This window comes from Procambarus clarkii, chromosome 7 (assembly GCF_040958095.1).
Source record: "Procambarus clarkii isolate CNS0578487 chromosome 7, FALCON_Pclarkii_2.0, whole genome shotgun sequence".
In the NCBI taxonomy this organism is placed as follows: Eukaryota; Metazoa; Arthropoda; class Malacostraca; order Decapoda; family Cambaridae; genus Procambarus; species Procambarus clarkii.
In genome coordinates, this window is record NC_091156.1 from 14,945,459 (window position 1) to 14,959,019 (window position 13,561).

The window sequence follows — 13,561 nt, forward strand, 5'->3', positions numbered from 1 at the left end:
AATAAGATTAATCCCCAAGCCAGGTAAACCCCCAACCCAAACTGAAAATTACAGGCCAATTTCCCTCCTCGAAGTACCAGGTAAAATATTCGAAAAAATAATCAATCAGAGACTTGTGAAGTACATGGAAGAGGAAGAGAAGTATAACACCAGGCAGCATGGGTTTAGAAACCGCAGAGAGGCCCATACAGCTGTAGCCCTGATCTACGAGCATATAGCCAACGCAGAAAAGATCAGTGTAATATAGTGCTTAGAGACGTTTCGAAAGCCTTCAACAAAGTGTGGCACACAGGCCTAAAATATAAGATATCTGAACTAGGGTTTCCTGAGAGATTTACTGCTACTCTCTGCAGCTTTATAGACAACAGAACTGCTAGGCTTAATATCGGCAGCTACTTGGGTGACTTAATAGAACTGAAAAGTGGAGTGCCACAAAGAAGCTGCCTCTCCCCCACTCTATTCAACATATATACAGCTGACCTATCCCAACCCCAACATGGAGAATACATCACGTACGCTGACGATGTCACCCAAATAATTTGCCAACCGGGACTATCAAAGCCGCTACTAGCCGACAAGAAGGCAGCAATTGAACTCATAAACAACTTTGTTTGTTGGTGCTAATTTTCCATTAGCACCAACAAACAAAAGTTTCAGATAATACACATTGCGAAAAGAAACCCGGACCCCATTATCCTTGACAACCATCCGATCCAATATGCGGAGGTAGGCAGAATACTGGGACTCATGATAAATAGAACAGGGATACAAATTCATGTAAGGGACCGACTAAACAAAGCCAAAGCAGCCTTGGGAAAATTGAGGAGATTCCGAAGCCACAGTACAAACATTCAGATCCACCTATATAAGGCTCTAGTTCGGCTGCATCTAGAGTATCCCCCAGTACCACTACACACCATAAGAAAACTAACTTGGAGAAACTGCAAGCAGTGCAAAATAAAACGCTAAGGAGAGCAGCAAAACACCGTCCACCATATGATCAGACAATCCAGGAACTCCATGAGCTCCTGAACATAGAGCCACTAAACATCAAACTGCAGCACCAAGCCATCAGGGTGTGGAACACCATCGAAATGTTAGAGGACCCAATGTTAGAAAGATTGCTCCAAGATGAGACGCCCCGCTCCCATAGCTGGTGGCCCAAGATGAGACGCCCCGCTCCCACAGCTGGTGGCCCAAGATGAGACGCCCCGCTCCCACAGCTGGTGGCCCAAGATGAGACGCCCCACTCCCACAGCTGGTGGCCCAAGATGAGACGCCCCGCTCCCACAGCTGGTGGCCCAAGAGCCTCGATTTACTAGATGCAAACCCCGCCCCACAGTACATAATTCCCAGATGAAATACTGACCAGAAATCCTTCCCCCAATAATTGGAAAAATTGAGTATGCATGTGTATGCATATGTATACGGGTATATATGTAAAGGTGAATGTATGAATAAATCAATAAATAATAATAATAATAGAGCCTTAAACAGAACATGTGTGGAAGCATCGGAGTGCGTATATATGAATGCTACACAGTATTCATCTATAGACATCCATATATGGTGAAACACATGTGAAGAACCTCTCACACACTCACAGCTCCCTGACAAGAGGGAGCCAGCTTAGCTTAGCTGCCAACACCCACACATCGTGTCAGCAAGGCGGACAGCCCGCCTGCTTTCATACCTCTCACTGTATTTCTCACTTCTATACTTCCCTTCACCTATGCCTCTCCTTCCTCTTTACTCCCCCCCCCCCGCCCCCCCCCCCCAAAAAAAAAAAAAAAGACGGGGAGACTCTGAGACAGGACTGGAGAACAGAACAGGCTGTTTATGGCCGAGAGCCTTGTGTCACAGGGGCCAACTACTGGTTGTCCACGGAGTTAGGCCAGGTGCGAAACTTTGTCTGTGTACTGGAACAATAACTGCCTGCTTCCAAAAGAAGGATCAAATTCCGTGAACCAGGCAGAGTTGGTAGAAGCATGCGAGGGATGGATCCAACAGGTCAGCGCAGCTATGCAATAGTCTTAGATTGACCTTATCTGGCCGCCATAACTTTACTTGTGTCAAGCGTTTTAAGGAGATGGAGAACTTCAGCCTCCTGTATAACCACTTCAGTCATCTTACACAAAATGCTTGGAGCAATATGTGGAGGTTGACGTCCCTCTCTCTCTCTCTCTCCCTCTCCCTTTCTATTTCTTTTCACATTTCTCTCTTCCTTTCGCTCTCCGTTTTTCTCTCTCTCTCGCTAGTTCTCTCTCCCACTCCCTCCAGCACAGTCTCTAGGGGAATAAAAGTGAAAGGAATCCCCGTTTCTCCGTTCATCACATTTCGCTAATGTTTTCTTTCTCCCAGCCCCGTCTATCACTGTCCCAGCTGTCTGGGTGTCCCCGTGTCTTGGTGCCCCGTGTCTGGGTGTCCCAGCTGTCTGGGTGTCCCCGTGTCTTGGTGCCCCGTGTCTGGGTGTCCCAGCTGTCTGGGTGTCCCAGCTGTCTGGGTGTCCCCGTGTCTGGGTGTCCCCCCGTGTCTGGGTGTCCCCCCGTGTCTGGGTGTCCCCCCGTGTCTGGGTGTCCCCCCGTGTCTGGGTGTCCCCCCGTGTCTGGGTGTCCCCCCGTGTCTGGGTGTCCCCCCGTGTCTGGGTGTCCCCCCGTGTCTGGGTGTCCCCCGTGTCTGGGTGTCCCCCCGTGTCTGGGTGTCCCCCCGTGTCTGGGTGTCCCCCCGTGTCTGGGTGTCCCCCCGTGTCTGGGTGTCCCCCCGTGTCTGGGTGTCCCCCCGTGTCTGGGTGCCCCCCGTGTCTGGGTGCCCCCCGTGTCTGGGTGTCCCCCCGTGTCTGGGTGTCCCCCCGTGTCTGGGTGTCCCCCCGTGTCTGGGTGCCCCCCGTGTCTGGGTGCCCCCCGTGTCTGGGTGCCCCCCGTGTCTGGGTGTCCCCCCGTGTCTGGGTGTCCCCCCGTGTCTGGGTGCCCCCCGTGTCTGGGTGTCCCCCCGTGTCTGGGTGTCCCCCCGTGTCTGGGTGTCCCCCCGTGTCTGGGTGTCCCCCCGTGTCTGGGTGTCCCCCCGTGTCTGGGTGTCCCCCCGTGTCTGGGTGTCCCCCCGTGTCTGGGTGTCCCCCCGTGTCTGGGTGTCCCCCCGTGTCTGGGTGTCCCCCCGTGTCTGGGTGCCCCCCCGTGTCTGGGTGCCCCCCGTGTCTGGGTGCCCCCCGTGTCTGGGTGCCCCCCCCCGTGTCTGGGTGCCCCCCGTGTCTGGGTGCCCCCCGTGTCTGGGTGCCCCCCCCGTGTCTGGGTGCCCCCCCCCCCCGTGTCTGGGTGCCCCCCCCGTGTCTGGGTGCCCCCCCCCCCCCCGTGTCTGGGTGCCCCCCGTGTCTGGGTGCCCCCCCTGGGTGCCCCCCGTGTCTGGGTGCCCCCCGTGTCTGGGTGCCCCCCGTGTCTGGGTGCCCCCCCCCCCGTGTCTGGGTGCCCCCCCCCCGTGTCTGGGTGCCCCCCCGGGTCTGGGTGCCCCCCCGTGTCTGGGTGCCCCCCCCCCCGTGTCTGGGTGCCCCCCCCCGTGTCTGGGTGCCCCCCGTGTCTGGGTGCCCCCCGTGTCTGGGTGCCCCCCGTGTCTGGGTGCCCCCCCGTGTCTGGGTGCCCCCCCGTGTCTGGGTGCCCCCCCGTGTCTGGGTGCCCCCCGTGTCTGGGTGCCCCCCGTGTCTGGGTGCCCCCCGTGTCTGGGTGCCCCCCCTGGGTGCCCCCCGTGTCTGGGTGCTCCCCGTGTCTGGGTGCCCCCCGTGTCTGGGTGCTCCCCGTGTCTGGGTGCCCCCCCTGGGTGCCCCCGTGTCTGGGCATCACTTGCTATCACGTCTCCATCCCCCTTTTCTCCATTCTACTTTTCTCTCAACATTAATTTTTTTCTTTTATTTATCTGGCATTTTGGTGCCAAGTTGCGTCACTCCACCGCTCCTGTTGGCGCTACTTAACGCCTCCCTCTCAGCTGCTGGTCTCGACCCCGCACCATACTTCCTGAAGCACTTCCCTCTGTCATTTTACCCTCGTCTTCATCTCCTCACTTTTATCCTTCACACCTCGCACACCCTCTTTTCCTCCCTCTCCTGCCTCTCACTATTCTACTCAACACTGTTCTCTCACTTCTCTATTGTTTTAGATTCAGCTACTCAGAAGGAAATGTCCATGTAGCACGGGCTATAGTGAGCCCGTATTTCGCTTCTCCCAGCGCCTTGCTTTCAGAGTCTCTCTTCTCCCTAACTCTGAATTCTCTACGGAGACTTCGGTATTCCCTCCTACCCTCTCTCCCTCCCTGCCTCCCGTCCCTCAGGGGCTAGGCGGCTAGAGTCTACACAAGAGGTACTAGACCGCCAGGGGCAGGGCTGTACTCTTGCTGTACTCTTGGCCAAAATCAACAAAAAAAAGACTGTTTACCTTCCCAGTTTTAATAACACCGCTCCGTTTTGGCTGGCATGTGTCGCCTTTTGTTGCCCCGTAGTGTATAATGGTCCCCCCTATTATTGTTCATTCTTTCCTGTTGTTGAACTGCAGTCGTTAATAGGGGGTAACTCATTGTTGCATTTGTTCTGCACCGCCAGCGTAGTCAGTGCTTACTCCCGCCTCGACACATTTCTCTTATTTCGTTTCTACTTTGACAGGTAAATTCAGGCAGGAGCCCATGGGCCCTGAGCTCGGCCCCCGAGTCTCTATTCGTCCAGTCCTCCCTGGAGCACTCGGCCCCGCGTCTCTACCCGTCCAGTCCTCCCTAGAACACTCGGCCCCCGTGTCTCTACCCGTCCAGTCCTCCCTAGAACACTCGGCCCCCGTGTCTCTACCCGTCCAGTCCTCCCTAGAACACTCGGCCCCCGTGTCTCTACCCGTCCAGTCCTCCCTAGAACACTCGGCCCCCGCGTCTCTACCCGTCCAGTCCTCCCTAGAACACTCGGCCCCCGCGTCTCTACCCGTCCAGTCCTCCCTGGAACACTCGGCCCCACGTCTCTACCCGTCCAGTCCTCCCTGGAACACTCGGCCCCCGTGTCTCTACCCGTCCAGTCCTCCGTAGAACACTCGGCCCCCGCGTCTCTACCCGTCCAGTCCTCCCTAGAACACTCGGCCCCCGCGTCTCTACCCGTCCAGTCCTCCCTGGAACACTCGGCCCCGCGTCTCTACCCGTCCAGTCCTCCCTGGAACACTCGGCCCCCGCGTCTCTACCCGTCCAGTCCTCCCTGGAACACTCGCTGCCTATCGGTTTAAAATCAGGTCTACGATAACATCTGGGTGAGCAGCTATGGCACGGTGCCCAGTCGTCGTCTCAGGGCCCCAGTCGTCGTCTCAGGGCCCCAGTCGTCGTCTCAGGGCCCCAGTCGTCGTCCCAGGGCCCCAGTCGTCGTCCCAGGGCCCCAGTCGTCGTCTCAGGGCCCCAGTCGTCGTCTCAGGGCCCCAGTCGTCGTCTCAGGGCCCCAGTCGTCGTCTCAGGGCCCCAGTCGTCGTCCCAGGGCCCCAGTCGTCGTCCCAGGGCCCCAGTCGTCGTCCCAGGGCCCCAGTCGTCGTCTCAGGGCCCCAGTCGTCGTCTCAGGGCCCCAGTCGTCGTCCCAGGGCCCCAGTCGTCGTCCCAGGGCCCCAGTCGTCGTCCCAGGGCCCCAGTCGTCGTCCCAGGGCCCCAGTCGTCGTCTCAGAGCCAGGATTCATAAATCATTTACCTGTCTACATACGGGACCTGTACATATTTCCTCATTTATAGCGGCTTACTTTATATTAAATTAAACAGTTTGTGTGCTCCGCAGCGCTACGAGGGTGTCTATAGGTCTGTTGGTTTGTAGGTCTGTTGGTTTGTAGGTCTATTGGTTTGTAGGTCTGTTGGTTTGTAGGTCTGTTGGTTTGTAGGTCTGTTGGTTTGTAGGTCTGTTGGTTTGTAGGTCTGTTGGTTTGTAGGTCTGTTGGTTTGTAGGTCTGTTGGTTTGTAGGTCTGTTGGTTGTAGGTCTGTTGGTCTATATAGGTCTGTTGGTTTGTAGGTCTGTTGGTTTGTAGGTCTGTTGGTTTGTAGGTCTGTTGGTTTGTAGGTCTGTTGGTTTGTAGGTCTGTTGGTTTGTAGGTCTGTTGTTATGTAGGCCAGTGAGTCTGTGGGTCCATAGGTTTGTTGATCTGCAGATCTGTTGGTGTCAAGATCTGTTGGCCTGTAGGTCTGTCGATCTATTGTTCTGTAGTTCTACTAGTTTTGTAGGTCTATTGATCTGTGGGTTGGTCTATAGGTCTGTCCATATGTTGGCCTGTGAGATGAAAAGGTATAACGGGCAAAACTGGACAAAATGGGTATTACATTTTCTGACAATCTGATCACAAAGAGAAATGGCAAATCCAACTAAATCCAGTATGAGCGCAGTACAGAACTAGACTCCTCAAGACACTCTCATAATACTATATTCTCTCGTTCTCATATCAGACATAAATATAACTCACAGCTTTGTGTCATCCTTTGCAAGGAATACGAAAATCTGATAAGTCTTCCATTGGGCAACGGATAAAAATATGTTTTTCAATGAACAAATCCACATTTCATTCATTTGATGCATCACGTTAGTGTGATCTCTGTGTGTGATGATGTTTTTCAATAGTTATACATTCCATTATCTCTATATTGAATAAATTAAGTACTCAAACTGGTCGAGGCATTGTGGTGTGGGATTCCTCGTTGAGAATCCATACTATAGGCACAATCAAATAAACAGTTGATTAAATTAACATTCCTCTGGATTGGCAACAACATAATGTTGGAACATACCACAGGAAACGGTAATCTCGACACCCGCACCGCCACCTAGTTTATTAACGTGCCATTAAAAGTTCTCGAGGTCTTGAGAACCTCTACATAACCTTGACTTCCACTGCATGTGAGGGACGCGGGGTAAACACAACCCAGAATTCAAACGAAGAACAAAACCCACGGGTCAGCTCACTTACTCTCAGACAAGAGAAAAGAGAGAGAGACGAACACGTAATGACTAAAACTCCTGCGTAAATTTACTTACCATTTATGTGGAACAGAGTCGTCAGAAGCAAGAGCAGCCGGAGCATGTCTTCCCGACCCATGTTTGCTGGCATGACGACGTCTTCCTTGATGTCGCAGCTGCCTCCAGACCTAACTTGATGTCGGACACCAAATTGGTGAGATCAGAAGAGATATTCGTCAATTTCTTTTTCTTTATCTTGCGAAGACGGGAGATGTGATAGTGGGTGGAATATAGTTCCGAGGTTCTACGTGTAGAGTGGTAGTCTGGTTCACTGAATAAATTGGCATGAGGCAAATACCTACATTTCCAGCTCAACAAGTGGTCCGAATAAAAGGGTTGACACTGTTCTGTTGAATCGTATATCTTAGGCTTCAGCTCAACAGGTTAATTGCCGGTGTACGCCCAGCAGGGGCGGCCTGGGTGACACACGCACACTCACCAACAGATCACGGTGTTGAGTCCTTCAGTTACACAGTGAAGTGTAAGCGTCCCTCCCACGTCTCCACACAGAAATTATCTTGACCCATGTATGAAATGGGTACGGATGACGTGAACATGTTCCTGGGGACACCTCGACACCTCCCAGTCCTGTTTGTCAACAAGTTCGCCTCGCGACGGCCTCCACGTGCTACTCACATGCCTTCACAAATACATTATTTGCCCCCCAAAAAATAATTTTCCAAATACATAATTTACGCAGAAGTGACATTTTCTTGTGCACAAAATACGGTAGAGGTGATATCAGTTCGGTATCCATTAATGAAACGTAAGTCTGAAAAGTTCCAGTGAGCACTATAGGTACCTTGGCGCGCGCGGCCACTCACAGAAAACGGAGCCCTGCCTAGACCGTGTGGACCCCGCGACGGTCCGCCAGAGTCTGCCGCCTGGCACCGACTCCCAGCTTCACCGTTCCCATTCCAGCCAACTTCCCACAAACCCCCAGCACCACACGATTTCGGAATCACGAAGGCCTGATCACGCAACTACCAGATCGGAATGTAGATTGGGAGGTACTGGAAACAGATTGCAGATCTGGAGTTTCTCTGATATATCCCATTTCTCACTGGCTCCTGAAATGAGTTTCCTAATATTTCTTGTCTGTTGTGTATTGTGAAATATTTCGCGCCCATTTCTCCCCCCCCCCTGACTGTCTTCAGTACGTTAGAATGCGTTAACGTTAGAGAGCACATCTGTAGCTCCAGTCAGGTCCAGGGGCGGGCAACACCTTACTCCACCACAAGTCTCCATCCCTCCTCCTTGCCTCCTGTTTCCCTCTTTCCTTGCCTGATGTTTTCCCCTTTCCTTGCCTCCTGTTTCCTCCTTTCCTTGCCTCATGTTTCGCTCCCTTTCCTTGCCTCATGTTTCGCTCCCTTTCCTTGCCTCATGTTTCGCTCCCTTTCCTTGCCTCATGTTTCGCTCCCTTTCCTTGCCTCATGTTTCGCTCCCTTTCCTTGCCTCCTGTTTCCCTATCTTTCCTTGCCTCCTGTTTCCCTATCTTTCCTTCGCCTGCTGGGTGCTTCTGCTACTGCCGTTATCAATGTCTACAACGGCCCTGTTTATGCTTCTACTGGTATCGCGCCGCTTCTCTGCTCTTGGTGCTGCTGGTGTGTGTGTGTGTGTGTGTGTGTGTGTGTGTGTGTGTGTGTGTGTGTGTGTGTGTGTGTGTAGGACGCCCTGCTGGGACACCGTCAGCTGTACACGCCTTGGTAATGAGTTCCCCAGAGCCCCGGCCTGGTCTCCCTCCCCTCCCCTCCCCTCCCCACCCACGCCCACTCGACCTCCACCCACGCCCACTCGACCTCCACCCACGCCCACTCGACCTCCACCCACGCCCACTCGACCTCCACCCACGCCCACTCGACCTCCACCCGCTCCCACTCGACCTCCACTCGCTCCCACTCGACCTCCACTCGCTCCCACTCGACCTCCACTCGCTCCCACTCGACCTCCACTCGCTCCCACTCGCTCCCCACTCGCTCCCACTCGACCTCCACTCGCTCCCACTCGACCTCCACTCGCTCCCACTCGCTCCCACTCGACCTCCACTCGCTCCCACTCGACCTCCACTCGCTCCCACTCGACCTCCACTCGCTCCCACTCGACCTCCACTCGCTCCCACTCGACCTCCACTCGCTCCCACTCGACCTCCACTCGCTCCCACTCGACCTCCACTCGACCTCCACTCGACCTCCACTCGACCTCCACTCGACCTCCACTCGACCTCCACTCGCTCCCACTCGACCTCCACTCGCTCCCACTCGACCTCCACTCGCTCCCACTCGACCTCCACTCGCTCCCACTCGACCTCCACTCGCTCCCACTCGACCTCCACTCGACCTCCACTCGACCTCCACTCGACCTCCACTCGACCTCCACTCGACCTCCACTCGCTCCCACTCGACCTCCACTCGCTCCCACTCGACCTCCACTCGCTCCCACTCGACCTCCACTCGCTCCCACTCGACCTCCACTCGCTCCCACTCGACCTCCACTCGCTCCCACTCGACCTCCACTCGCTCCCACTCGACCTCCACTCGCTCCCACTCGACCTCCACTCGCTCCCACTCGACCTCCACTCGCTGCCACTCGACCTCCACTCGCTCCCACTCGACCTCCACTCGCTCCCACTCGACCTCCACTCGCTCCCACTCGACCTCCACTCGCTGCCACTCGACCTCCACTCGACCTCCACTCGACTTCCACTCGACCTCCACTCGACCTCCACTCGCGCCCAATCGACCTCCACTCGCGCCCACTCGACCCCCACTCGACCCCCACTCGACCCCCACTCGACCCCCACTCACCCCCCCTCCCCACTCGACCATACCCCACCTTTGAGCCCTACGCTAAACAAAACTTACTCTTTCAGACATGTATGACATTTCTTTTATTAATATATTAGGTACATTGTGCATTTGTGCAGCTACCCTAGACTATATGAAGGGAAGTACAGTGTCAAAAAGCTAGCTACGTGATGCTAAAAAAAATCCCCATCACACAGGATGGTTAGTCATACAGAGGCATGTGATAAGTTGTCTGCACTGACAGACTCTAGTTTAAACTCTGGTGCATTATGAGGATATCATGAACTCGACTCTTAGCCGTCAGGGGCTGACAGCCTCTCAGCCCTCAACACCCACAGTCATCACTCAGTCCTGCGCGGGCCCCTAAGCCTCTGGCTGGCCCACTAAGTGTAGAGGGCCAGCCAGAGGCTTGGGGGGGCCCGCGCAGGAATATCTCTGCAAAATAAAATAAATCACTAGGGCCCGTTATCCCAATTTGTCCCACTGTAAAAAAATAACAAAAATAAGATTGTTTCTGATTAAGGAATATAAAGAACCCAAACAACCCACCTAACCCATAGTGGCTGATGCATAGAGAGCGTCAATAATACGGGGCTCTCACTTATTTTAATAATATCGCATTTATAGTGTATAGGACGACTTGGTGGTCGAGGCGCCGCGGCGGGTGAGTGTTACCTGTTGTAACGCCCTCACAAACTACCCTATTGTGGAATTGACTGACTCTTTAAATTTCTGCAATTTGTTTTCGCCAAACACTAGGAAATGGGTCGAGAACTAGTGGGATGGGTCGAGAACTAGTGGGATGGGTCGAGAACTAGTGGGATGGGTCGAGTACTGGGGATGGGTCGAGTACTGGGGATGGGTCGAGTACTGGGGAGAGGTCGAGTACTGGGGATGAATAGAATGTAGACATAGGGAGCATAATCAAGCAAATATCGCATCAGCCAGAAAAATGATCGGATGGATTACGAGAGCTTTCAAATCCAGGGATCCCATCACAATGGTTGTACTCTTCAAGTCACTTGTGTTGTCCCGTCTCGAGTACTGCTCAGTACTCGCTTCCCCCTTCAGAGCAGGAGAGATTGCTGAAATAGAATACAGAGAACATATACGGCACGCATAGACGAGATAAAACACCTAAATTATTGGGATCGTCTCAAAGCTCTCCAAATGTACTCTCTAGAAAGGAGACGAAAGAGATAGAAAATAATATACACATGGAAAATACTGGAGGGCCAGGTCCCAAATCTACACAGTAAAATAACAACGTACTGGAGTGAACGATATGGAAGAAAATGCAAGATTGAACCAGTGAAGAGCAGAGGTGCCATAGGCACAATCAGAGAGCACTGTATAAACATCAGAGGTCCTCGGTTGTTAAACGTCCTCCCAGCGACTATGAGAAATATTGCCGGAACAACCGTGGACATCTTCAAGAGAAAACTGGACTGTTTTCTAAGAAGGTCCGGATCAGCCGGGCTGTGGTGAGTATGTGGGCCTGCGGGCCGCTCCAAGCAACAGCCTGGTGGACCAAACTCTCACAAGTCAAGCCTGGCCTCGGGCCGGGCTTGGGGAGTAGAAGAACTTCCAGAACCCCATCAACCAGGTATCAGACTCTGCTTCCTGACTGTTCAACTACCCGCTATTTCAGACAGTTACCGCGTGTTCACTATTATGTTAATAAGTGTGTGTATTTACTATTTGTATCTGCAGAATTGAGCTGTTAGCTCTTGGACCCAGCCTTACTAATTTATTTTTCCTCTTATGTCTACTACATATATTTCTCTCTAACACACACATGCACATACCCAGGAAACAGCCTGTAACAGCTATCTAACTCCCAGGTACCTATTTACTGCTAGGTGAACAGATGCATCAGGAGGAGGTGAAAGAAACTCTACCCATTTGCTTCTGCCGGGGATCGAACCTGGGACTTTAGAACTACGACCCCAGAGCGCTGTCCACTGAGCCGCGAGGCCTGGTGTGTGTGTCACAGTATACTGGACAATTAGATAGATTACCCTCACTTGCCATGGCAGCACCGACGAGTACCGTACTAGGGGACTCACAGCAATACCAACATTACCGCGGTTATTCACAACAAACAAGCTTACCAACCACTCCGCCAAAGTAGTATTACCTTCCAATTGAATTGCACATGTTCAATTTGCAATGATTTTCGAAAATTACATTGGATCCTTTATCGTGTGAATGTTTGTATTCACGTTGAAAAATCATCTTGGATTCCATTATGTACTACAGTTGTTGTTGTTGTTATAGATTCAGCTACTCGGAACAAGTTCCAAGTAGCACGGGCTATGGTGAGCCCGTAACTTACCTGACACAGGAGCGAGGCAAGTAGCACGGGCTATGGTGAGCCCGTAACTTACCTGACACAGGAGCGGGGCAAGTAGCACGGGCTATGGTGAGCCCGTAACTTACCTGACACAGGAGCGGGGCAAGTAGCACGGGCTATGGTGAGCCCGTAACTTACCTGACACAGGAGCGGGGCAAGTAGCACGGGCTATGGTGAGCCCGTAACTTACCTGGCACAGGAGCGGGGCAAGTAGCACGGGCTATGGTGAGCCAATAGAGGACTTACCCGACTCCTTCCCGGCGGCAAGTGGCCAGTCCACCAAACAGTACACAAAAAAGGATGTTATAATCTTTCCAGGTTTACAGTTTCAATATACATTCTGGAACATGCAGCGAGCAGCCTGCAGGTCTCCTGGAGGCGACTGACCGCCTGGAGAGAGAGAGAGGCTCCTTCCTGGCCTCCCAGGAGGAAGGAACATTGTGGGTTTAAAAGAAAACTGGAAAATGAGGATGGTGTCCGGAGCGACCAGTACGGTATTGTGGCGGGTTTGGTCATAAAGCACGGCGGGTAATGGTCATCGGAGACTTCGTTATTTTGGGGAGGTCAAGATTTCATATTTGTTTCTCTCGTCTCGTGAGTGAAAGTGAGAATGTTGTAATATTAAAAGAGACTTTGAGAGAGAAAAAGAAATACGAATTTTAACAAGATTTCCGGCTCACGGACGGAGGATATTTCACGGTCTCTCGCCGCACGCTGAAGGATTTATGGCGGAGTTGTTGGTATTAATGGTGTGCCAATATCCTGTGTTGCGCAGCCGACCGGACACCGCTGGCGGGTCGCAGTCATGAGCACCCTGGTTCGATTCCCGGTCGAAGAAGAAACAAATGGGCAGTTTCTTTCATCTAATGCCTCTGATCACCTAACAGTAAATAGTTACTTTGGCGTTACAGTTGCTACGGATTGCATCCTGGGTATGTATGTGCTCACCTAATTGTATTTGCGGGGGGTTAAGCTCTGGCTTTTTGGTCCCGCCTCTCAACTGTCAATCAACTGTCCACACTGTCGATCAACCGTGGACGACTTCAAGAGAAAGCTGGATAGTTTTCTTCAAGAAGTGCCGTACCAGCCGGGCTGTGGTGGGTATGTGGGCCTGCGGGCCGCTTGGAGCGGCCCGCAGGCCGTTTTCTTTTAAAACCACAATGTTCCTTCCTTCCTGTAACGTCCCTGTGGCTCATTTGGGGACTCCAAGAGACCCACAGGTCCGAAAGAGCAGGACGCTTGGTCCTGGTGGACCAAACTCTCACAAGTCAAGCCTGGCCTTGGGCCGGGCTTGGGGAGTAGAACAACTCCCAGAACCCCATCACGCAAATAACTGGTGTACAGATTCCTGAGCCTACTGGGCTCTATCATATCTACATTTGAAACTGTGTATGGAGTCAGCCTCCACCACA

The 13,561-nt window shown here is 53.1% G+C and overlaps 1 protein-coding gene and 1 long non-coding RNA gene across 4 annotated transcripts in view; one reads left to right on the forward strand and one right to left on the reverse strand.

The window, feature by feature from the left end:
- LOC123761457 (cell adhesion molecule Dscam2) overlaps positions 1-7,842 on the reverse strand; it is a 335,111-nt gene extending 327,269 nt beyond the window's left edge. For all 3 annotated transcript variants that reach the window (XM_069313061.1, XM_069313058.1, XM_069313071.1), the window contains exon 1: positions 7,008-7,842. In XM_069313061.1, the coding sequence (XP_069169162.1) occupies positions 7,008-7,080 (73 nt within the window). In that variant the 5' untranslated portion in view covers positions 7,081-7,842. The remainder of the gene's footprint in view (positions 1-7,007) is intronic.
- The window catches only part of LOC138356756 (uncharacterized), a 100,273-nt gene that overhangs the window by 52,537 nt on the left and 34,175 nt on the right, over positions 1-13,561 (forward strand). The gene's annotated exons all lie outside the window — the stretch shown is intronic.